The sequence below is a fragment of the Macrotis lagotis genome, chromosome X, assembly GCF_037893015.1.
Source record: "Macrotis lagotis isolate mMagLag1 chromosome X, bilby.v1.9.chrom.fasta, whole genome shotgun sequence".
NCBI classification, from domain to species: Eukaryota; Metazoa; Chordata; class Mammalia; order Peramelemorphia; family Peramelidae; genus Macrotis; species Macrotis lagotis.
In genome coordinates this window covers 47,829,345-47,854,482 of record NC_133666.1, presented here as the reverse complement: position 1 = coordinate 47,854,482, position 25,138 = coordinate 47,829,345, and the positions used below count along the sequence as shown (strand labels likewise).

At 35.7% G+C, this 25,138-nt stretch overlaps 1 protein-coding gene across 1 annotated transcript in view; it reads left to right on the top strand.

The window, feature by feature from the left end:
- The window catches only part of ABCB7 (ATP binding cassette subfamily B member 7), a 101,974-nt gene that overhangs the window by 51,039 nt on the left and 25,797 nt on the right, over positions 1-25,138 (top strand). Inside the window, exons 4-6 of the mRNA XM_074205422.1 lie at positions 2,851-2,970; positions 19,857-19,989; positions 20,504-20,772. Of these exons, the coding sequence (XP_074061523.1) occupies positions 2,851-2,970; positions 19,857-19,989; positions 20,504-20,772 (522 nt within the window). The remainder of the gene's footprint in view (positions 1-2,850; positions 2,971-19,856; positions 19,990-20,503; positions 20,773-25,138) is intronic.

The window sequence follows — 25,138 nt, the reverse complement described above, 5'->3', positions numbered from 1 at the left end:
CTGTTAGGGTGTACAGTGTTTTTCTGGTTCTGCTCATCTTGCTCAGCATCAGTTCATGCAAATCCCTCCAGGCTTCCCTGAATTCCCATCCCTCCTGGAACAACAGTGTTTGCTAAGCCATTCCCCAATTGAAGGACATTTACTTGATTTCCAATTCTTTGCCACCACAAACAGGGTTGCTATAAATATTTTTGTACAAGTGATGTTTTTACCTTTTTTCATCATCTCTTCAAGGTATAGACCCAGTAGTGGTATTGCTGCTGGGTCAAAGGGTATGCTCATTTTTGTTGCCCTTTGGGTGTAGCTCCAAATTTCTCTCCAGAAAGGTTGGATGAGTTCACAGCTCCACCAACAATGTAATCGTGTCCCAGATTTCCCACAACCTTTCCAACTATGATAATTATCCTTTCTGGTCAAATTACCTAGTCTGAGAGGTGTGAGGTGGTACCTTAGAGAAGCTTTAATTTGCATTTCTCTGATAAGTAACTATTTAGAGCAATTTTTCATATAGCTATGGATTGCTTTGATCTCCTTATCTGTAAATTGCCTTTGCATATTCTTTGACCATTTGTCAATTGGGGAATGGTAAAGCCATGTCTTTAAAAAAAATATGTGTGGTTTCCTTTTTTTCATCATCCTCCTTTCTAAGATTTCCTGAGCCATGTATTATATATTATGCATGTGTATGTGTATGTGTATGTGTGTGTATATATATATATATATATATATATATATATATATATATATATATATAAATAAAAGGAGGTAGGTGAGTGTAGAATATAATTTTTTTAATGCCCTCTATTCATTTATCGGATTTAGATTTGGCCTTAGCTAAAAAGGAAAAATTATTTTTTTCAAATTTTGTACTTTACCTAAACTAGAACTGAAGTCATGTACTTTAGCTTTAATGGATTCATAATGCATAATTATACAACTTTGGAACCCATTTTGTTAAATGAAGTGGTGACATTTTATGCACAATTAACCCAACTAGAATAATTTTCTTGCTTTTAGCCATAAGTTCTCTCTGTCCTTATTGGTGTATATTGTAGGAGGTCCTGACAAGAGAGAGAGTTTCCCAAAGCCCTGCAGGGCAGGGACTTGGTGTTGTTGATTCATCAAGAAAAATAAGACTTTCAGTACTTAGGAAATGCTAAAGCATTTGAAGTGTCCCTGTCCATGTTCTAAATGCTGCAAAATGATACTGATTGCGTAATATTATAGTTGGGAAAAATGAATTTAAAAATGTTAGTTCCTTTCTGTTTACTAAAAAAATACCAAAACAGCTACCTACTTATTATAGTTCTTATATCTTTTAAATGTTCTTGTGTTTATGTGTGTGTGTATACACATATTTTTGATTACTGTTGTTTCATGTATTTTTCGGTATTTACTATTAATGCTGCCATAATGTTTTAAAGCAGCACTAAACTGTAGCTTCTTCTGTTTTCAATACAGTATGACATTGATCTTATTTATGGTAGTCTATACTCAGCAAAGTGACAGAAATAGACTCTGAATATAGTTTGTGAAACTAACTACAAGCAGGAAATGATTGGGTGCAATTTATGAGTTTCCTTTATATAGTACATATTTTCCTCTTCTTAATGGAAAAAAAAAACTACTTGAAATCAAGTCATTTTTATCACCTTTTGCTAAAAGATAGCTTCAGTCACTGCTCTAATATGATACTTCCCCTCCTCCCTTCCACCCCAATTTTAGTACATCTAGTTTATGTGTCTTTGATGGTTTTCCTTAATTTATGTGCATGATACTTTAATTTTTTTTTTTTAAATGACTTGTTGGGGTTATTTGGGCTGATGGGGAAAAGGCCATAACAATTTGAGTTTAAAGAAGCCATGCCGACCAGTGCAACTGGCAGGCTGGGTTGTTGAAGGTGTTTACTTTTATACTTGTTACTTAGCTCTGTTCAACCAGTGTTAGCTCCTACATTGTGCTGTTTTGAACCAGGTCCAGTGTTTGTATTATGAAAGTGACTGTAAATGGCAACATAAAATAAATAAAAAGGACTCATGATGAAAACTACTATCCACCTCCAGACAGAGAACTGATAGACTCAGAATGCACACTGAAGCTTATTTTTTGCTTTTGCTTTCTCTTTTTTTTTGGGAGGGGTAGGGTGGGGCGGAAGATCGCGGCTAATGTAGAAATATACTTTGTAGGGGTGGCTAGGTGGCAGCAGTGGATAGAGCACTGGCCCTGGGGTCAGGAGTACCTGAGTTCAAATGCGACCTCAGACACCTAATTACCTAACTTTGTGGCCTTGGGCAAGCCACTTAACCCCATTGCCTTGCAAAAAAAAAGAAAAGAAAAGAAATATACTTTGCATGACTTCATATGTCTAATGGGTATCATATTTCTTACCATCTCAATGGATAATGGATTGAAGAGGGTAGGAGAGAATTTAAAACTGAAAATAAAAGTAAAATTCAAAAAAAGAAATAACTCCAAGAGGTACAGTATTTCTGACTGTAAACTTCGAGGTAGAGACATTTCTCTGTGGTTTTATGGAATTTTCTGATGATTTGATGAAGATAATCTCCTTCCCTTCTGACCTTCTCTAGAATAGATTAACAGTCTGAGATTGGTATTTCAGTTTTTAAAATTAAGAGAAATCCTTGAGCTTAAAAAAATGTTTTGGAATAGCTTTACATTTCCTAAAATAGCTTCAGTATTTTGAAAAATACTCAATTTAGATGCAGAATAAGTGATAGTTATAGTATTGTTTTCCCTCTTTATTTATGCAAATGTTTCAAATATTAAAGCATATTTACATTTGAAGTGAGATCTTAATACTTCTTTTCTTTCTTTTTTCCCCTTCAATAGCTAAAAGATGTAGATACCCAGAAAATCCTCAAAGTAATGCTGTCGTACGTATGGCCGAAGGATAGACCTGATCTCCGACTTCGAGTTGTCATTGCTCTGGCTTTATTAGGAAGTGCAAAGGTAAGGGACATGGGCTGGAAGTAGCTATTCCTGTAACTTAGCAACTCCCTGCTATTTTCTAGCAGTGAGCCCTTGGACTCAGAGAACCAGAGTTGAGAGAGACTTCAGAAATCAGCTAGACTTTTCTGTACCATCCATAACCTGGGCCAGCCAACTGCCAGTGATGGGGACCCCATAATATAGGTGACACTGAAGATTATGACTGTTTACATGAGTTCTGTCAGAATTATTCCTAGAGCAGTAATCACCTTCTCTGCTGGTCAGACATTGGGTAGCCACACACAGCCTTCCACAATACAGTCAGAAACTGAAAAGGGGCAAAAGTTGTAATAAAAGCTCATGCACATTATTTTCAGAAGCCCTCACTCAGAGCTTTATAAACTCTGGGTATTGTTCAGTAATTCACAATAGATGACTAAACAAATTTGAAGGGTGATTACATTTGTTACTAGAGACAATGAGGAAATACCAAGGGAGGAAAATAGAAAAGTCTTGACCAGAGATGTGAAATGAACACAAACAATACTGTAATATAATCCATTTGAATATAAGCTCTTTTCAAGTGGGGTTTGTTTTCCTTCATATTTGTAACTTTAGGCCATTGCCTAATACATTAGACAGTTAATAAATGCTTGCTGATTGATCATTTTATTATATCACTTTATTACGAGATGCTTGTGAGTCATCTGAAAACTTTATATTATAATTCTCAGTTTGAGAAAACAGACCAAGTATAGATACATCTTAAGAGTTCTATTAACAGCAAAGTTTTGATGGAAAGTTGTAAGCTTCTTTTATCTAGAAAATTAACTTGGATGATATAACTCATTTTCAGATGTTATTAGATAAATAAGATAATATTGTGCTTTTGCTGCTGCTTCGAAGTCTTAGGATAAAACATTTTCTGTCTTCAAAGTTATATCTTATTTACTTCTTCACTAGGGCCACCTATTTTTCCTCACTGGGACCCATTTTCCTCCCATCTATTTCCCTTTTTAGTACTTAGTGCTTCTGAGCTCTACTTTAGCCTTTTCTCAGGTTGCCAGGCAACAGACAGATAATCCATGCTTTCGGCTGTTTGTTGAAGATCAGGGGACAGGAGAGTTCTAGCAATAACTAACAGTTGCAATAATTTGAACCCTTGTAATAATGTTATAGTTAGCACCATATTTGTAGCAGTTCTGTATTTCATATACAAGTTATATAAAGTTAATTTTTAGATTTCAGGCAAATTATAAGTGGCAATTTAACCTTTAGCATTTTAGTAACTGATGAGTTAAAAATAAATTTATGTTTATTCTTTTCTAAACTTTGTTTAGAGCAAAGGGAAACAGATTAGAAGACTGACAAGTTGTTCACAAGGAGTTTGAACTAATGATACTTGTAAGAGGATTTATTTTTAAGGAATACATTCAGCTCCTTCAAAATGTAGCTTCCTTTGCTCTTCAGAGAAAACTACTGTTTTGGTCAAAGCAAAATGATTTGGGTAAAATCTTATGGAGGTAGAGACTTTTAGTAGAAGCTCACTCTCTAGATGATTAAAATATTTATAGGTTAAGTGTCTACAGAATAACAGCCAGTGTCATTTCATCAGACAGATAGATGCAGGAAAAGGAAACATTTATGGTCTACTTAATTCCTTTTGAATTAGGGAGGAAAATCGAAATATCATGGACTGGTTCTACTGGTATTAGCAGTGCCATAGAGGAAGATCACTGCTGCCATTTATTAACTGACCCTAGAGTTTTGGGGGAGTGTTAGGCATAAGTGTAAAATCAGTCTATAGTCACTCTTAGCCCAGATTCTGTCTTGATCTTGGTATTTAATACCCATGTTCAAGGGTCATTATTCCAACCCTTAATGCTACTGTCAAAATTTTGGGCAGCACTGAAAATATATTAATAATAATACCTCATTTATATAGCATTTTAAGATAGATAAAGCACTTTCCTCATAATAGCCCATTGAAATAGACAAGAAAAATTGAAGCCTAGAGCACTTTCCCAATTTCTCCCAGCTGCTGCTAGCTAATCAGCATTTTATGTCATCCTTGTATACAGAATGCTTTACATATGTTCTCTCCTTTGATCCTCACAAAAATCCTGAGAACTAGGTACCTCTATTTCCCTATTTTACAGATGAGGAAACCAAGACTGATATTTAATAACTTGCCCAGAACATATTTGAGGTCAAATTTGAACTCAGTTCTTGCTGACTGCAGATCCAGTGCTTTCTCTACATTGCTACCAGATGCCTCTTGTTTGATCACATTTGACTGATGGTTCTAACTCAGGGTTTTAGCCTGCAGATTCAGTGTTCTTGCTCTATACTTTGTCATCTTTCTCCAGTTAGTGTGGCTCAGTGCTTTAACATGTAATAGCTTCAGGATGAAGTAGATCCCTCTGCACTATGGGGAATGGCTGCTAGTTGGGGTTTCCAAACCCAATTACTGGCATGTTGCTCAAACTGTTGAACTTGATAGAATTTTGTATGTTATAAGAAGTTTGTTGGTAGGTTGGCTGGCAAATGTCAAGCAATCGCTCAATAAATCTTCCTTAAATACCTGCTACACTATGCTAAATCCTAGAGATCTCCTACTTAGTGTATATTTTCTGTATATTGGAATTTTTTTTATCCAACCACCATCTTAAAAATTGTATTGCACTTTATTTCTCCAAGTACATTTTAAGTTTAAATTAAGTTAATGCATAAGTAAATTTTTTCTAACAGGGATGATTCTTAGAAAAGAGATTTTATAAAAGCCCTTCATCACATTTTAAAAATAATCTTTTAACTAAGCAAAAGAACGGAAGTTCCTAGCCACACTCCAGGGCATCTATCACATTTTCAGAATGAAGCCATTAATTCTTACTCCAGATTAATTCTTTCAACTCAGTCATACCCCTTCATTCCTCCTCTTTTCACACCTTGGAGGAATGGATTAATTCAAGAAGCAATAATATGAGTAATGGACTGAGAAGAATGACTTCTCTATTGTAAATTGAAAGGTAAATGATAAAGGTGCTACTTAATATTTATAAGACATTTTTTAATTGAATCCATGCAATATGATTTGTCTAAAAACTATCACAGAAGTATACTTATTAAGTTGTCATTTCAACTTTGAGTACTAGAGTCTGAAAAAAATTAATTTGCTTCGTCACTTTTGATGGTGTTGACATTTTTTGAGTTTGATAAATACTTGATATACTATTGTTCCCACCATTCTACAAATGAAGAAGCTGAGACTAAGTGGGTTAAAGTGACCCACCCAAGGATACACAACTAGTGAATGAAGCATGATTCATCTTAGGTCTCTCTGTCTCCAAATCTGGTGCTCTGTACATACACTAATTAGACGAAACATTTAGACTAGATTTTAAAAGTTCATTCCAGTCCTGAATCCTATGATTTTAGAAAACAGAAAGAGCAAAGGGATGCATATATTGAGGAGTAGCATAGTGTCACCATCTATGTAAGTGAGGAACCTTTTTTTATCTTTATCCATTTGACTTCTTCTCAAGCTTCACAATTGGCATATACAATTATGCTGCCTTTTGCTCACTCTTTTGCCTGTTCTCTTTCAATTTTTGAATTTCATTGGTGCGCATGCTAACTACTGATGGAGATCTCAACACATCTCATATATTTTTAGTTATTTCCAATGCCATTATGTTCATTTTTTAATCAGATAGTTTTTGTTGTTCTTTTTAGAAAAACTTTCAATTTTTTTCTAATTACACATAAGAACAGATTTTAACTTTTTTTTTTTTTTTGGTTTTTGCAAGACAATGGGGTTAAGTGACTTGCCCATGATCACACAGCTAGGTAATCATCAAGTGTCTTAGAACAGATTTGAGCTCAGGTCCTCCTGACTCCAGGGCAGGTACTCTATCCTTTGTGCCACCTAGCTGTCCCCCAACATTTATTTTTTAAACTCTGAGTTACAAATTCTCTTCCTCCCCCCCCCCTTTGAGAAGGTAGGCGATTTAATATAGGTTATACGTGTTCAGTCATGCAAAATGCATTTCCAAATTAGTAATATTGTGAAAGAAAACACAGACATTCCTCCTCCCCCCCAAACCCAAGAAAAATAAAGTTTAAAAAAAGTCTGCTTCTATTTGTAGTCATACTCTACTCCTTTCTCTGGAGCTTTCTCTCTAGCTTTCTCTGGACAGCACTTTTTCATAATAAGTCCCTTAGAATTGTCTTAGATCATTGTATTTCTGAGAATAGCTAAGTCATTCACAATTGATCATTGTACAATATATTTTTTTAATTGTCAGATTGAATTTATTTCCTTTTTTTTAATTTGAGGATTATTAAATTGAATAGTGAAATGGTACATAATATACTTGATTTAAAAATTTTTTTAAACTGCCATTCTTTTTTTTTTTAACTTACAAACAAAAAATAAAGTGCTAAAGTTCCATGGCATTAGAATTCAATTAGAAGTGAAAACAAAACATCTTAGAATTAGTGGGTTTAAGTTAGAAAAGAAAGATATGATTAACAGAAATTTGAGCTGCATTCAACTTTTTTTAGAATTATAAAAATGCAAGCTGAGGCAGACTTACTTATATATTCTGATTCTCATTAACTAAAGGTCCCATCCATCCTTGTCCCTCTAACTGTTCTGGTAATGCCGTCTGCTTGATTTTTCTTTTGAGTTTAACCTACTTTTTTTCCCCCTTTAACTACAATCTCATTACATTGCTTCCAAAGTTGTATTGTGTTGATTTGAAAAATGTAATGAAATCAGTGCCTTTTCTGAAAAAGGAATGTATTGCTTTTGCAGTAGTTCCCAAAGCCATTAATTGGGAAACTGATTTGTATCCTGGAATGTTTTTAACTCACATCGCCTCATTAGTCCAGGAGCCTTGTTAACCTTTGGTCAGACAAATTGTAGGATATAATGTGATAAGACTGCATTAATATAAGAATTTTAATAAAAAGCTGCTTCACTTGTCACAAAGCTCCTGCTGGTAAGTATTGGGTGGTTCATTAAACATAGAGAAAAGTGGATGAAACCTTTTAAATTGTTCCATTTCTGGGGGACTTTCATTTCATAACTTAGTATGTTGAAGACAATGTCAGTCAGTTGTTTTTCTACGTTTAATTTGTTTCCATCTTTCTGTAGTTGATCTGAGAAATAAGATGAAACCAGCTTGTTTTGTGAATATTGTATTGTAGTAGATGGTTTTCAGCTGGCTTCAGCCCCAGTTTAAATCAAGGTTACTTGATCCTGTAACATTTCCTTCCCCTATTTCTCTGTCTTATTAGGTTTATAGTTTCTTGATTAAATTAATAGTCTACAAATTGCTTTCTGGGCGGGGGGGAGTAAGATTGGGCAGAAAATTGTAAAACTCAAAATAAATAAAATCTTAAAAAAATTAATAGTCTAAAAAGAAAGCCATTGAACCAAGTTCCTTGTAAATTTTATTTAATATTAAGTCTTCTATTCGTTTTTTATGCAAACTATTTAAATCTTTTGGTTATCTTTCCCAAACTGTGATTTGAAAACATTCTGATTAAATGAATTGATGTGTAAGGCTCTTTGCACAGTGCCTAATAGAAAAAAAGGACTTAATCAATGTTTGTTCCTTTCCATGTGTCTGAAGACCTCAGTTATACCAATTTTTTCTACCTTTTCGAAATCTCATTTCCCATTTCCTCAAACAGAAGAAATGTATATACATTTATTTCTAAACCAGAAGAATAATCTCATGTGAAAAATAAAAATAATTGTATGTACTGAGTTAATTTTCAAAATTTTTAAAAAGTCAAGAAGGAAGATTCATGTTGATTGGAATTGGAGTTCAGTTGAGTTTATTTCTCTTAGTAGAAGTCATTAAGGAAATTTTTCAAGGGCTCTATTCTTCCCTCAATGTTGAGAATTGCCCAAATACTTGATTCACTCCTTTCTTCTCTCTGTCTAATAGTTTCCATCAAATCTTCCCTTAGTGTTTTTTTTTGTGCCCCATTTTCTACCACCACTTTCTTAGCCTGATGAGAATATGAGAGGCTCTTAAATAGAGGAACAAAAGATTTACTTCTGCTTGTCCAGAAGTGTATAGATTAAAACTAGGCAATTCTTTTCTGGTAGTACAAGCAAGAGAGCCATTAGACAGAGCAGGCTACCATGTAAGAGATTAATTTTTGTGAGTACTTCAAATTATAAAGAATTTCAGTTGGAAGGAATGTTGGCGGTTTAGTATGACTTCTACCTGACCCATGAATCCTTCCTACAACATCCTTGACAAGTCATCATCCTCCGCTTGAAAATTTCTAGTGTCTAGAAATCGAGGCAACTTATTCCATTTTTTAGACAGCTTTAATTATTAGGAAGTTTTTCTAAAATTTGCTTCCTTGTAGCTTCTACACATTATTTTTTGTTTTGTTTTCTAGTAGTTGAGTAGAATTCTGAAATCTCTTTCACATGACAACCCTTTAAATATTTGCAGACAGAAATGATGATGGATGACTTCTCTTTAGTCTCCAGTTCCCCCAAGAAACTTAAACCGCATAACTTCCAGTCCCCATCCCATCCTGATGACCTTCCTTTGACAAGTGGGAACACATCCCATATTCTTTCTAAATTGTGTTCCTAGCCAAATACATCATTGTAGATATGATGTAGATACAGCCTAGTATAGAGAAATTATCATTTGCCTTGTTCTGGATATTATACGTCTTGATAAATATAATCCGTAATTATATTGTTTTTTTTGTTATTGTTGCAACATTGTAACATTTACTTATTTTGAGTCTACCACACGCTTTCTCCCTCTATTGTTTTTCTCTTGCTAGCTTATAGTTATCACTGCTTCCCTTTATAAGTGCGCATGGACTATACATTTAATTATCAATTTACATCTGTTTCCAAGAATCAACATCAAACATGCTAGTCGATAATTTGTAGAATCTATTCTTTTACCCTTTCTGAAAGTCCTATGATGCCTCAGAGATCACTAACAATGGTTTTGCAGTTATACTCCCAAGTTCTGTATCTAAATAGTCAAAAAAAAAAAAATAAAGCCAGGAAATGTTAGGTTTGTGATTGAGTTGGGTTTGACCACTTGTGGGGTGGGGCATAAAATGTAGACAGTCAGCCATAACTTCTTTCTGATTGTTGAGACATCACGATACAGTAGAAGAGACCCATCTGGGATGCCAGCTGTGTGGCCTTGGGCAAGTCATTTGACCTCTGCAATGTAAAACAGGAGGGTTGGACTAGATGACTAGCATTCCTGTCAGCTTTAAGTAGTGTAGATTTACTGTTGTTTTCTTCCTATTCTTTTCCCACAGCACAGATGATACATTTCCTTAATAAAATGTAGATGATCTCAGTTGTTTAGAATCAAAAGGACTTTTCTTTATTAAAAAGGGTTTTTTGGTACCTTTTGTTTTTGTTTAGTTTGGGTTTTTTCTTCTTTGATTGTTTTTCCAATGCTTTCATTTTACTTTCCCTTGTAACAAAGGAAAAGATTTAATGAAAAACGAACTGGTGAGGGCAGCTAGGTGGCACAGTGGATAGAGACTGGCCCTGGAGTCAGGAGGACCTGAGTTCAAATCTGACCTTAGATACTTAATAATTACCTAGCTGTGTGACCTTGAGCAAGTCACTTAACCCCATTGCCTTGCAACCCCCCATAAAAACAAATAAACAAAAAAGCCCCCAATTGGTAAGATGGCTTTCTAAAAATAAATATAGCATGATATACTGTATCCCCCTCCCCTCCCACTTACCTGAGATGGACTGTGCCAAGTATCAGAGTAGGCTTAGAGAATAGAACTTAGCCAAACCAAGAGAACAGTATAGATAGCAGTGAAGGTGAGAAAGGATCTGACATGCCTGGAATATGACAAATAGACCATTATACTGGAGTGAAGTTTTGGTAAAAGAAAGCAAATGGAATCAGATTTTGCAGTGCCTTGAATGCCAAAATACAGTAGCTGGATTTCATCTCTCTCTTTTTTTTTTTTTTTTTTTTTTTTTTTTTTTTTTTAGGTTTTTGCAAGGCAAATGGGGTTAAGTGGCTTGCCCAAGTCCACACAGCTAGGTAATTATTAAGTATCTGAGACCAGATTTGAACCCAGGTACTGCTGACTCCAAGGCCACTATGCCACCTAGCCACCCCGATTTCATCTCTTGATAAGGAATTTTTTTAATTCTTTGAAGGGATGGCTGGGAGGTATTGTTCAAAAAGTGTTATGGGGAGCAGCTTGGTGGTACATCACCGATCCTGGAATTAGGAGGACCTGAGTTCAAATTTGACCTCAGACACTTAATAATTACCTAGCTGTGTGACCTTGGGCAAATCACTTTTTAACCCTATTGCCTGGAAAACCTCTCCACTTCTCCGCCCCCCCCCCCCCCCAAGAAGTGTTATCAGATTAGCTTGGCAGTAGTATATATAGGATGGATTGGAAAGGACACAGAGAGACTTAAGGTAATGATGTCTATTAAAAAGCTTATAGTAATTCTGTAGAAATGGAGAGACAAGAGATAGATGCAAGTCATGTTGAGCATAGTTTTCTATAGGATTCACCTGGAAAAGTTGCTATACTTTATAATTTAAGACTAGATGCTCTTTGATTTTTTACAAAATAAATCATAACATATGTGAAATATTTTATTCCCCAAATAGATTCAATTTCTCCTGAACCTTTCCAGACTTCAGTACAAGTATCCCTCAAGCAATTGATGTTTAAGTCCTCCATTCATGTGTGCAGATTGTATACTTTTTAAGACACTTTTTAATTTAATAATTTATTTTTTCCCAATTACATGTAAAAACAATTTTTAACATTTGTTTTTTAAAATTTTGATTTCCCAATTCTCTTTTTCCTTCTCTTCTCCCTTATTAAGAAGGCAGCAATTTGATATAGGCTATACAGGTGCAGTCATGCCAAAAACATTTCCCTATTAGTCATGTTGTGCAAGGAAAAATTGACCAAAAACATCAAGAAAAATCAAGTTTAAAAATTTTTTTCTTCCATTTGCATTCAGGCTCCATTAGTTCTTTTTCTAGAGGTGGATAGCATTTTTTATCATGTCTTTTGGAATTACATTGGATTATCTTATGACTGAGAACAACTAAGTCATTCCTGGTAGATCATTGTACAATATTTCTCTTACTGTGTGCAGTCTTCTCCTGGTTCTGCTGACTTCATTTTGCATTAGTTCATTTAAGTCTTTCTGGGTTTTTCTGAGAGCAGCCTGCTAATCATTTCTTATAGCACAATAGTATTCCATCACAATTTGTTCAGCCATCCCCTAATTGATGGATATTCCCTCAGTTTCCAGTTCTTTGACACCACAAAAAAGAGCTACAGAAATATTCTTGTACATATGGGTTCTTTTCCCTTTTCTTTCTTTTTTTTTAAATCTCTTTGGGAATAGCAGTATTGCTGGGACAAAGGGTATTGATTCTTTTCTCACGATTTTCTTGTATCACTCAAATTTCTTTCTCCCATTTTTCATCTGCCTCTCTTATTTGGTTTTTCAAGTCCTTTTTTGAACTCTTCTAGGAATTCTTTTGGGCCTGAGATCTAACTACTCTTTTTTTGAGTCTTTTGCATGTAGTTTTTGACTTTTGTCTTCTTCTGACTTTTAACTTTATGTTAAATTTGAACTTTTCTCCCGGGATAGAGAAGACACTGTGCCAATCTTCAGGTTTTTTTTCTTGCTGCTATTTGCAGAGCTATTCCAGGGACCTGTAAATGTTCACTTCTTCCAAGGTTGTATGATCTAAGGAGAGGTGTAGTCATTGCTTTCCTGGTTTGTGCCCTGGTCTGTGAAAGACCATGAGCAGTCTTCTCTGCACTGGATCTATATGACCAGGCCCCCATACTCCTAAATCTGCACTCTCTAAATGTGCCTTGTAACAAATGTTCTTTGAACTGTGTGGCCTCTCTGTTGCTCCTTCTCCACCTGCTTATTCTGACATTGTGAGCTGAAACTTCATATGGGCAAGGCAGCAGAGCCCTGTGCTCAGTGCCTGTTGTCTGATGCCCTGACTATCTGAACTGAGAACTTCAGATACTGCTACTACTAATTCAGTCCAATTATATTCATTTTTAAAATGATTATTATGATTTACTGTGATTAAAAACATTTATGAGTTGACCTATTGGCCAACCTTTTGGCGAAGTGCCATCTGTAGATGACTTAAAAATCTTGCCAGGCTTATACTAGGGTAAGGTATTGGAACATAGGTTGAATTTGGAGCTTTCTTGCCAGACTGCCCTAAAATATTTCTTTTTGCTGTCAATGTTTAGAATGACCAGTCTTCATAAAATCTGTCACTTTAGGAGGTGTTTCATTGAAAGACTAGGGATGAGTGTATGTAGGGGAAGGTGTGTGTGTGTACACACCTGTACATACTTTAACTATTTCTTTGGAGTCTGGTTGATTTTTCAAATCAGACAGAAAGTCAACCTGTCACCTTTCAGGACCTGGTAAAAAGCTTATCTCTTCAACCAAGCTTCCCCTCTTTGGGAAAGGGAATAAAACTTCCTAGTTTTCTTGTTGATTTCCCTTCCAACTTTCAGAGGAACACAAAACAAAAATGTTTTTCCCTTAGCAATTTGTCTCTTTTGTGCTACTAAGGCAGTGCTAGAATAACTTGTCTTCCCCAGGTAAGCCTAGGTACCCAAACTCACTGAGTTATATCAGAATGAGGGCCAAGAATAAAAGCTTCCAGAGAAAAAGTGGCTGTCCATGTGGCAGGAAAAAGCTTTCACAGCATGAAGACATTGAACAATTGACTTCCCATCTCTTAGCCTCAAGTTTTTCGTCCATAAAATGGAAGGGGTGAGAATAGATCATCTTCAAGCCCCATTTCAGCACTGGTATCCTTCGAGACTAAGCATGATTAAGCAATTGTGGATATCATTTTCAAGTTTAAAGGATATTTCATCTCTTGCTGCTCTAAAGGGATGCTGACTGATTTGTTTTTTCCCAGGCTTTGTTATTACTTAGGCCCAGTGGGATGTGGGGCAGACCAGACTAATGATAGCCAGATTCCCTGAGGTAAAAAGGGGAAGTTTGGAAAGGTTCCATCACTGAATGAAAAGATCATGTCATCATAGGGTTTTAAAGGTAGAAAAGTCCTTAGATCTTATATAATTCAACCCCTATGTTTTTCCAGATGCCAGTCTTGTTAGGCTAGTAGAACAACAGGGTAGAAGGAAGGAGGCAATAAATAAGTTTGAGAGCCAGATAGGCAGAGTCATAGGAAGTTGGTTGACATCAGAAGCATGTAAACGTTTGACTCGGGGGTGGGTGGGGATGGAGGCCTTCTGCATGGGCAAGAAGGGTATTCATTCAATTCACTAACCAAATATACGAGGCAGACACTGTACCAGATGAAGAACCGAGAGCCCTTGTCCCTCTGAAAAGTTCTTAGATTCTGCTAGGAGGGCAAGATACATGCACAAAGAAATAGATTGTGATACAGAAAGAGGAATGATTCAGACAAAGTGTTCTAGGAAAATTGGAGAGGTGAGATGTTGATCCAGTGAAGAAAGACTTTGTGGAGAAGATGACACCTGGGTTGAACTTTGAAGGAAGAGGAAGCACATGGATAGTATGAATGTGTGCAGAACATGGAGGCATGAAGGCAACTGGAGAGTGGAGGATGAGATCAGGGAATTGCTAGTGTTCTACTTGGTCTGGAAGATGGTGTGTGAAGGGGAATAAAAAAAAGGGGGAAATAAAGCCAGCAAGTGAGATTGTAGAGGATCTTGGCTTCCAGTCTTAAGAATTTCTATTTTATTCTGACCTCAGCAAGGAGTCATTAAAGGTTTCTGCATGAGAAAGCAGCACCATCAGAACTCTGCATTAGGAATCTCATGGACTTGTGACATTTTTTTCTGGTTAGCTGAAGATCACTTTGAAAGCTATGTGAAAGATAGATGGGAGAGAAAAGAGACAAGTGGCTGGGAGAGCTGTTTCAAAGGCTGATGGAGTCTAGGCAAATGCTGAAGAGGTTTTGCATTAAGGTGAAAGATATATGAGTGGAATTGAGGACATGTGGAGAATGATAACTAGCCTGTCTTATAGCAGGAGTCTGGAGGAAGACTTCAAGATAGCAATCCTAAAGACTACTAGAGAATGGTATCTGCATAGGGACTCAGCCACAGGGTAGCCAGGCAGGGACTCAGCCACAAGGTAGCCAGGCAGGGACTCAGTTATTGGGATACAGAGAAATTAAAGAGGGTCTGGTTACATCAGGCTAATTACTAGCTCAGTTTGTGTCAAGAATAAAATCCCTGACAAGGTTAATAATGCTGAACAACTGAACTCTGGATTGACCTATTCTTGCATTTCTCACTTGGAGGCATATTTGCCTCTGAACTCATAGGTGGCTCTGTCTTACAGAGGTGGGAAGACAGACAATTCAGGGGTCAATAACGCAGCAACAACTGGAATCTGTCGGACCAAAAATGTATTCAAACTGGTCTTCTCTTTGGAAGAAGTCATATATTTATTGAGATCACATTCGGAAAGTCAGAAATTCAATCTATTATATCACTGTAGATGTGGTGTTTTCTTCCTAAAGTTTGAAACAGTTAGCTTTAGTGTCACCCATACCACGAAGCTGCTTCATTTTATAATGCTTTCCAACATCTGCTATGTACTTCAATGATATTGTTGGGTGTTAAGACACCTGCTTAGTTGCTAAGACACTCATATACCTTATATTGGAGCCTTGATTGGTGAGATTTAAATAGCTTCTATCAGTTGGAGCTAAAATTAGGATTGTTGTCAGTACAGGCTTTACATTTAGTAAAGTGAATAGTGGAAGAATGGAATCTTAACATGAGCTGGGATTTCTTTGTTTTTCTGAAACCTTGCAGAATCTTCACGTGCTCTTACATTTCAGTGGGTGTATGATTTCATCAATGTGGGTCCCCCTTTCAACTGTGCAGATCACAAATCTTCCATGCCTTCTTTCTCTATATACCTCTCGTCCATGTTTTCCCATGAGCCTTGGTGGGTTCATTCAACATTCTGGAACTTTTAACATTGTGAAAGTGGCACATAAGTATTTATTGTCCCTTACTTTCACTACATGATTGGCTTACCTTCTTTTTCTGATCCTATGTCTCTTTAATGATATTTTTTATATCATTTGTTCTATGTAAGTTATCATGGGCAGTAATTGGTTTATATCTATCCTATATCTTTTCATTACTTTTTGTATGACTCAGATTTTCAGTCTTAGAGATTGTGAAAATCCTTGTTTGTGCCATATAAAATTATTTAGAAGATATTAGTGTTAAATAGATGCAGTTTTCTTTCAGGGAAAAAGCCCACTTTCCCAAATGCAATTTAACCTACTTTGATCCTTTCATTTATTCCTCCTTCCATTTCATCATCTGTCTGCAGTGCCTGCCCAAGGGGGGGGGGGAGAGAGTATGTATATAGAAATGTCCACATGTGAGCACACACTAATAGATACTGGTTCTCTTGGTTCAGCTGTACTTCTCATCTGGACAATAGTGATATATCTACTTTGTCCTATGTGGAGAGTTAGGCCAAACTCTTTGAGTGATTATAGAGCCTCTTGTTTAGGAGGCTTGGCAGTATTCCCCAGCTTGATGCAATCAATATACTATCCTCCATTAAGAGGAACATCTGGAAGACCTCTATCTATCTATAAAGCATCCCAGTTTGACTTCAACTCTGCTCTGGACATTCTCCATGCATGACAGCAGCAAATTCCTTTGGTGAGCATGCTTTTCCTTATATTAATAATCAGAGGTTCACAGAAAATAAAATTTTCTTTGTTATGTCTCATAGCAGGAGTTTTTAACCTAGGTTCATGAACTTTATTTTTACAATTGAATGAATTTTTATTAATAGGTGTTATGACAATGCTTTATTCTTCCTAAAGCTATTTATTTTTTTTAATTAATTTTGAATTTTGCAATTTTCCCCCAATCTCACTTCCTTCCCCCCACCCCCACAGAAGGCATTCAGTTCATGAACTTTTTAAATAGGTAGGTAGGTAGTAGCTGTATTTCAATATAATGGGTTTATTTTGTAATTCTGTGTATTTTATTCATTTTATAACATTATTCTGAGGAGTCATTAGAGTAGACTACCTCAGAGATTCATGATAGAGATGTTAAGACCCTTCCATGTCCAATTACTTTTTTTTAAACCATTTTGTATACATTGTCATATTACCATCCTCACTAGAATGAAGATCCTTGGGTATAAGTAGTTTATTTTTTTTGTCTCTATTTATTCTCAGCATCTATTTATAGTACCTGACATAGAGTTAGTACTTAATAAATGTTGGTTGATTGATTGGAAATCAGAGAGTCTAATTTCAATCCCAATTTTGCCTTATAATAGCTCTGTGATCTTGGGCACAAGTTATTTTTCCTCTTTGGACCTCAAGTTTCTTTATCTTTTTAATGTAGGAGTTAAAACTAAATGATTTCTAAGGCCCTTTCTAGCTCTGAAAATTGAGAGAGAGAGAGAGAGAGAGAGAGAGAGAGAGAGAGAGAGAGAGAGAGAGAGAGATCTTAAGTATATCTAAAGATACACATTTTTGTCTCCTTTTCCCTTCTCACAGTTCCACCATGGATACTTGATTTGATTGGCTGATTGCTACTACAAAGACTCCTGCTGTGAATATTTTTGTATATATTGAATTTTTGTTTCTGTCATTTATTTCCTTAGAGACTATTCTTATTAGGGGGATTTCTTGAAATTTTACTCACTTTTCAGTAGTTCCAAATTGGACCTAGAATGTTTGAACCACTAAGCAGCTTCACTAATAGTATATCTGTCTTCTCATAGCCCCTCAAACATTATCTGTTACTGGGGCTTTGAGATTTTTCACCTTTGAGGTAAAACTGCAGTTGTTTGATTTGCATTTCTCTTATTATTTTCAACTTGAGACTTGGTCATTTATGGTTTGCAATTCTTTTGAAAACAATATCTTTCTTTTGGCCAATTACCTATTGTGCACTGAGTCTTGATGTTCTATAGGAAATGGACACAAGTAACACCAAGCTTCATTCCCTGATGGATAAATTTTCAAAGAAAATGAGTGTGCCCATTCTTAATGTGTATGAATTGGATTTTTCCAAGTAGAACTTGAGTCTGATATATGTCTTGCCCCTAGATTTAGCTCTAGAATGACCCTGAGAAGGCCATACACCTAGTCCAGTTCTCTCATTTTACAGATGAGAAAACCAAGGTTTAGGTCTTGCTCAAGGTTGCACAGGTAGTAAGTAGAAGACTTGGGATTCAAACTCATCCCTTTAATTATCTGATAACTTTGTAGATGTTTTGGCTTGTGAGGTTACTCTTATGGTTCAACCATTTTTTGACTTTGATGAGCTTAATTTGCATTTTGTAGTTGATTATACTTTTTACCTAGTGTCTATCATAGCAGATCTTAGTTACTGATACTTAATTTTAAATATTATCAGTGTTACTATTTTGTGAATGAACCTTGACTGTATTGAGGTAGTTTTGTTTTTAATTTTTCATTCAGAAACATTCATTGAATCTACACATACAGGGAAATTGTGTTTGATATTTAGGGAAGTCAGAAAGACCTTATTAAAGGAACTCAAGGAAGCAAAAGTCACACCATCTTAGAAATTTGAAGAAACCTTTGAAGTTGTCTAGCCCTCTCTTCCCATGTTACAGCCTCTCATCTCACTCGGGATTTCTTGACAATTGCATTTTCCCACTGTTGGATTCTGGCTCCCTATTAGAATGGAAACTCTTTAAGGGTAGGGACTGTCTAGATTGCTTATGTTTGTATCTTTTAGTTTTTAGTACAGCATCTGGTACAGTGGATGTGCTTCCTTGGAAAGCCCTGAGCAGGAATGAGATTTGCCAAAAGTCATACAGGCAGAAGAGGTTCAGAACCTAGGTCAGAGGTCATATACCAGAACTGCTTCTTGACCAAACTCAAGACACCCTATCCCCAGGGAGCTTAGAGTTCATCATGACAGAAGAGGCAATACCAGGAGTTCATTAGACTGTGAACTCTCTGAGGGCTAAGCATAGTCCCTGGCATGTTGTAGGCACTTAATGAATTTTATTGACTTGAACTTAATTTGAGAAAAAATGGTACAAATGAAGACTTAGAGTAGGAAGAGATACCACCAATGTGATCTTGGGGAAAATCATTTAATTTCTCTGTACTTTAGCTTCCTCAACTATAAAATGAAGAGATTGGACTTAGATGATCTCCGTGAGTTTAAATGCAGACCAAAACTTCTTCAGCTTTTAAAAGTTGTCTTATGTATTATTTCATTTTTTCCCTCTAATGTTTTTGTTTTTTCAGTTTGGTTTTGATCCTTCTTTCACAACATCATTAATATGGATCTGTGTTTAGCATAATTACAATGTACAACCTATATTAGATTGCTTTCCATCAGGGAAGAGGGGAGGGAAGGGAGGGAGGGAGAAAAATGTAAAACTCAAAACCTTGCAAAAAAAAAAAGATTGATGAAAACTACCATTGCATGTTGTTGGAAAAACAAATAAAAAAAAATACATTTTTTAAAAAGAAAATGATCTCCAAGGCTCCTTCTAGTTTTCAAGTGATCCTGTTGATCACTTCTTGGTAGGGTGATCTAGGTGGTCTTTATAGAGGAAATGACATTTAATCGCTTTTATAGCATTGTAAATCAATATTACAGATTGAGGTCAGTGGGAAGTAAAGTCTCTGAGCTTGACTGCTCCCAATATCAAGTGTTTTTTCTGTCATAATTGTCCTACTGTCATTGAGTGGTTAAGTTACAAATAAGATGACAGGCACTAATATAAGGTAAATATTTATGCATTTATAAATAAATATTTCAGCACAGTATGTATAATTGCTTTTTTTTCTTTTAAGGCCATGAATATAATAGTTCCCTTCATGTTTAAATATGCAGTCGACAACCTCAATGAGATGTCAGGAACCATGTTAAACTTGAGTAATGCACCAAATACAGTCGCAACCATGGCAACAGCAGTTTTGATTGGCTGTAAGTGTTCTTTCATCTGTCTACAGGTGTTAATTTTCTTCTGGAAGGAGTTTGTCATAAATGAGCTGATATAACCTTTTCACTACTAACACAGCTTAACATTTAATGTGTTTATTATTCTTTTGGGTGGTTTTGTTTAGTTTTAAAACCTCATGTTAATTAATATTCATTCCCAGATTCTGCAACCTGAGTTATATTTTTCAGGTCTCAGAACAAAATATAAATCATGACAAAACTTCCAATAATTAATACCCCTTTACAATCCCTTCTACAGTGAAGTAAATTGATGTTTATGAACTGTTAGGTAACATCTATAACTGTACATCAGGTTTTGGTGGAATTTAGTTCCACCTAGTTAATTTAATTAATGGACTAACTGTGCATTAGTTTTTAGTACTCTTTCATTGTACCTGCCAACAACACAGAAAGTTCAAAATAAAAAATATCCTTGTTATAGGTGTTTGCATTTTTTATTCCCTTCCTTTTTAATTTTTTGTTTTGAATACTATTTTAGATGGTGTGTCAAGAGCTGGAGCTGCCCTTTTTAATGAAATTCGAAATGCAGTATTTGGTAAAGTGGCCCAAAATTCAATCCGAAGAATAGCCAGGAATGTCTTTCTCCACCTTCACAATTTGGACTTGAGTTTCCATTTGAGCAGACAGACAGGAGCTCTGTCAAAGGCTATTGACCGAGGGACAAGGGGTATCAGTTTTGTCCTGAGTGCTTTAGTATTTAATCTTCTTCCCATCATGTTTGAAGTGACCCTGGTCAGTGGAATTTTGGTAAGTGCTAACTTCATTCATACAAAAAACTTTTATTTGCACATCAAATATAGTTTCTTTAATAGATATTCACTGTTTCAGGTTTATATGTTATTCAGTGTTTCTAGGTTTAAAAGCTAGGTAATTCATTATGAACCTGAAGAATAGTTTCCTTTCAATGCAAGTCCAAATTTATTATCCCAAACTTCAACAGATATTCTACTGTATTTTGTTGTTAATTTTGTTAATTTAATTATTTCTTGATATATGGAAAGAGAAATCTTTAAAACCTTGGGTAAAACCTTTATTCTTTTGTTACAGAGGTCAAGAACTTCTTTGGAATATTGCATATAAGCCATATAGAACTCTAAGTTGATTGATTATCCTGAACTTCTTTTTTTCAAATCTTTTAAAATATTTGTCATAGGGATTGGCTTGCTGGTTGTATTTTCATAAAAGAGTGATTGGTATTTAAAAAAGTCAAGCCAAAATAAAAAAATTTAAAATAATAGAGTTCTTAAATTCATTTAAGAATTTCTAAGTTTATCTTCATAGCATTTAAGTAGACTGAATAGTTTTGTTTTTTAATTTAATTTGATACCTTTTCTTTTTGTCATAATTCATTTCTTAATATAACTCTCTTTTTTTCCCCTACTCAGTGAACTTTTTTCATTGTAATGGACATTTGAAAAAGTTCAGGAAAACCAACCACCACATCTGTCCATGTATATAGTATTTGATAGTCATACCCCCCATTTCAGCAATGAAGACAGGAAAATGTGTTTTCCCATTTCTTCTCTGAGGCCATTATGCAGCATTTAGGCACATGAAAGCTTTCAGAGATAAGGTTTGGTACTTTGTTGTTTATGTTTAAGCTTATTTCATGACATTATCAAAAATCATTGCAGTAATTAAATTCATTTGAACAAATTTTTATTAAAAACTACACTGGGGAAACAAGACAGAAAGACCAATTCATGCCCTTAAGGGCCTTATAGTCTGTTTAGTGTCAGGTAGCAGACCTGAGGAATATGCACAGAAAAGCAAATATGGATCAATCAATGGCTGATCAAGAAATAATACTCATATATTCACCATGAGGGTTGGACTAGGCACTTAGCTGAAAGAAAACATCAGGTACTGAGTCCTGTGCATAAGAGAAGATGGAGAAGAAAGAGGATGAGGAAGGGGAAAAACACATACACACATGCGCGCACACACACACACACACACACACACACACACACACACATATACACACATATACAGAAAACCCCACCCCACCACCACTCCCTGGCAACCATTTCCAGCATGTACTTTTTAAAGGCTGTGAGATTGGACCAAACTGAGGCAACTAGATGAAATACCTTGCCCCAAGGTCAGTCACACAACTCAGAAATGTCTGAGGTGGGATTTGAACTTGCATCTTATGGTCCAACATTCTAGCTACTATGCTACCTAGTTTCCTCTATCTAGTGCTGCCTGGACTCAGATTGTGAAGGATTTTATATGTAAAGCAAAGGCATTTATATTTTATCTTGGAAGCAATAGGGCGCCCCTGGAGGAGCTATTGCAGAGAAGAAGTGGCATGGTCAGATATGTACTTTAGAAATAGCAATTTGATGGTTCTGATCAATCAGAAGGCTATTACAATAGTTCAGGCAAGAAATGATGAGTCTTGAACTGTAATGATGTGATGTGATGTAGAGAGAAAGGGCTAGATAGCAGAGACATTGAAGAAGTCAAATCAGCCAGACTTGACTATGGAGGGTGAGAAGTTGAAGATGACTCCAAGACTGTAAACCTTGGTAACTAAAAGATGGTCATCCCCTTGGCAGGCCTAAGTGGAATCTTTCTGCACTGGTGTACGTTGCAATTCATCCATACCTCCTTATTCTGTGAAGTTGCTGTATATAATTTTCCATAGAGAATCCACCTAATGTGCTGCAGGCCTTACTCTGGCTCTTTTAATATTTTGTAGCTACCAGTGCAGCTCTTGGACTGTCCATCTGTTACCCTTTACTCACCATACGTGACCAGTCAGCTTTTCTGGTTATACATGTCGTTAATGATGTCTTTCATGCCACTTTTTGCAAACAGATCATCATTGATAACATGCCATAGCCTACTTAGAGTCATCATAAATCTTTCTATTGCCCTGGGGTCACCCACAAATTTGATTCTTTAGAGATCGTGATATTCCATAGTTCTCAGCGATATAGCAGCTCCAGGAGGATATTGGTAATGGAAAGATGGGCTTTTGTGTAAAGACACAGTTTGTGATCATTGAAATAACTGTCTGATTTTCTACATTCAGTCTTTCTTATTCTTCTAATCAATGCTTAGCCTCTATGAGGGAACTTGTTTTTTACCTACAGTCATTTCTTTAGGTGTTGCTTGGATTATTTGTAGTTTTTCGGTTTTAGATTTTCCTCTTAACATCATTTTTATTAAAATGATTTTATTCAGTTGCAGTTAGAAAATGAGATTTTTCAAATTTTATTTTTTATTTTAAACTTAAACCAAAAAAGAACATTGTCATATATACAGCAGAACACAAAAAGAGAATTTTGCATGAAACCCAATTTTGTAGCACTTGCTTTTTTAAACAAAGTATACAATAAATTCTACATATTACTTTCAAAACTGTCCTGGTTATCTGTACTTCTTTTTGAACTTTCTTCTGCTCTCTTTAGTTCATTTTCAAAAAAGTGTTGAAATGGCATCATTTGGGTGGGGCGGGGGGGAGACATCACTATACTAGCATCCCCTTCCTTCCCAACATGCTACCACCTCTTCCCCCTGCTCTCACTCCTATTCATGAACTTCATGAAAAGAAAGGAAGAAAAAAAAATCCTTGTAATAACTAAGCATAGTCAAACAAAATGAAGCCATAATTGGAACCATGTCCAAAAATGAGAATCTCTATATCTTGTTTCCATCATCTCTGTAAAGAGGTGGATAACCTGTTTCCTTATAGATACTCTAGGGAAAGAGTTGATCATACAACATTGATCAAAATTTGAAAGGCTTGAAAAGTGTTTTTCTTTACAGTGTTTTTGTATAAATCTGGTTCTTGCTTACTTCTCTTTGTCAGTTTGTAATCAATCCATTGCACAGCATCATCTCAAAGTTTCTCAATGCTCACATAAATTTGTCTAGTTGCTCGGTTTTTCTGGACTGTCTTGTATTTCAGAATTTCTTTTCATCTCTGGTCTTTTTTTTAAATCAAGCTTTCTATTAAAGATCTATTCTTTTGCTACAGGATTATACTCAGTTTTTCAGGGAACTTATTCTCGGTTGTAGGTCTTTAATTTTTGCCTTTGTTAATATTGTATTCTAAGATCTCTTAGAGTTTTTGGTTTTTGGTTTGTATTTTTTTTTAAAGAAATTCTCAAGTCTTGTGCGGTCCTGACAGAACTTTCTTGTTACTTGAATTGCTCCTTTCTAAGAAGCCTGTAGTATTTTTTTTCTTTGATGTGGGAACTCTGAATTTTGGCCATGACATTTCTAGGACTTTTCCATTTGGAATTCCTTTCAGGAGATGATTGATTATTGGATTCTTTCTATCTTTACTTTGCCCTTTGGTGCTAATAGATCTAGACAATTTTCAGTTTACAAGATCATTTGTTCTTAATGACATATATCTTATGTTTTCTTCTATTTTCTCCAGACTTTTGATTTTGTTCTAATATTTTTTCACTCTTGTGGAGTCATTGATTTCTTTTTGGTCTATTCTAGCTTTGGGGGAATTCTATTTCTTATGTAACATTTACCACTTTCTCTTTTAATCTGGTTTTTTTTCCTCCTTTCATTTTTTTCCCTTTAGTATCCTTGCCAAGAAAACCCTAAATGAAATCACAAAGATTTGGTCATGACTGAAAAATGACTGAACGACAGCTTTTATTTCATTCTTTTTACAGTTCATTTCTTCTAGGTAGTCATGTAGTCCTTGTGGAAAATCCTTAGGGTATCTTACTTGCAGTTATTATGGCATTACATTTGTAACAATTTTTTATGCTGTTCAGTGTTTTCTTTGATTTATTCATCTTCAGCTTTAGTTCCTAAACTGGGGCTTTGTGCCAGGAATAGGTTCTACTCTATGACTGTGCTTTTGGGTGGGGTAGTCAAACCCTGCTTGTTCTTGCCTTAAGTCACTTGGAGCTGACCTCCACCTCACATTATTTAGACCATCCTGGATCTTTGAGGTTCACAGGTGGTAGGTAGGTAGGTCTTCAAGGTTTTTCTCTGGTGTCTCAGGTCAGAGTCCCTGGGCCTGTGCTGTCCTGATCTTGAGTGCTGGGGCCTGCTGCTAGTCAGCTCATCATTGATCGTTGCCTCAGGATTCAGTGTTGTTGTCCCTAGTCATCTCTGCTTGAGTTTATTC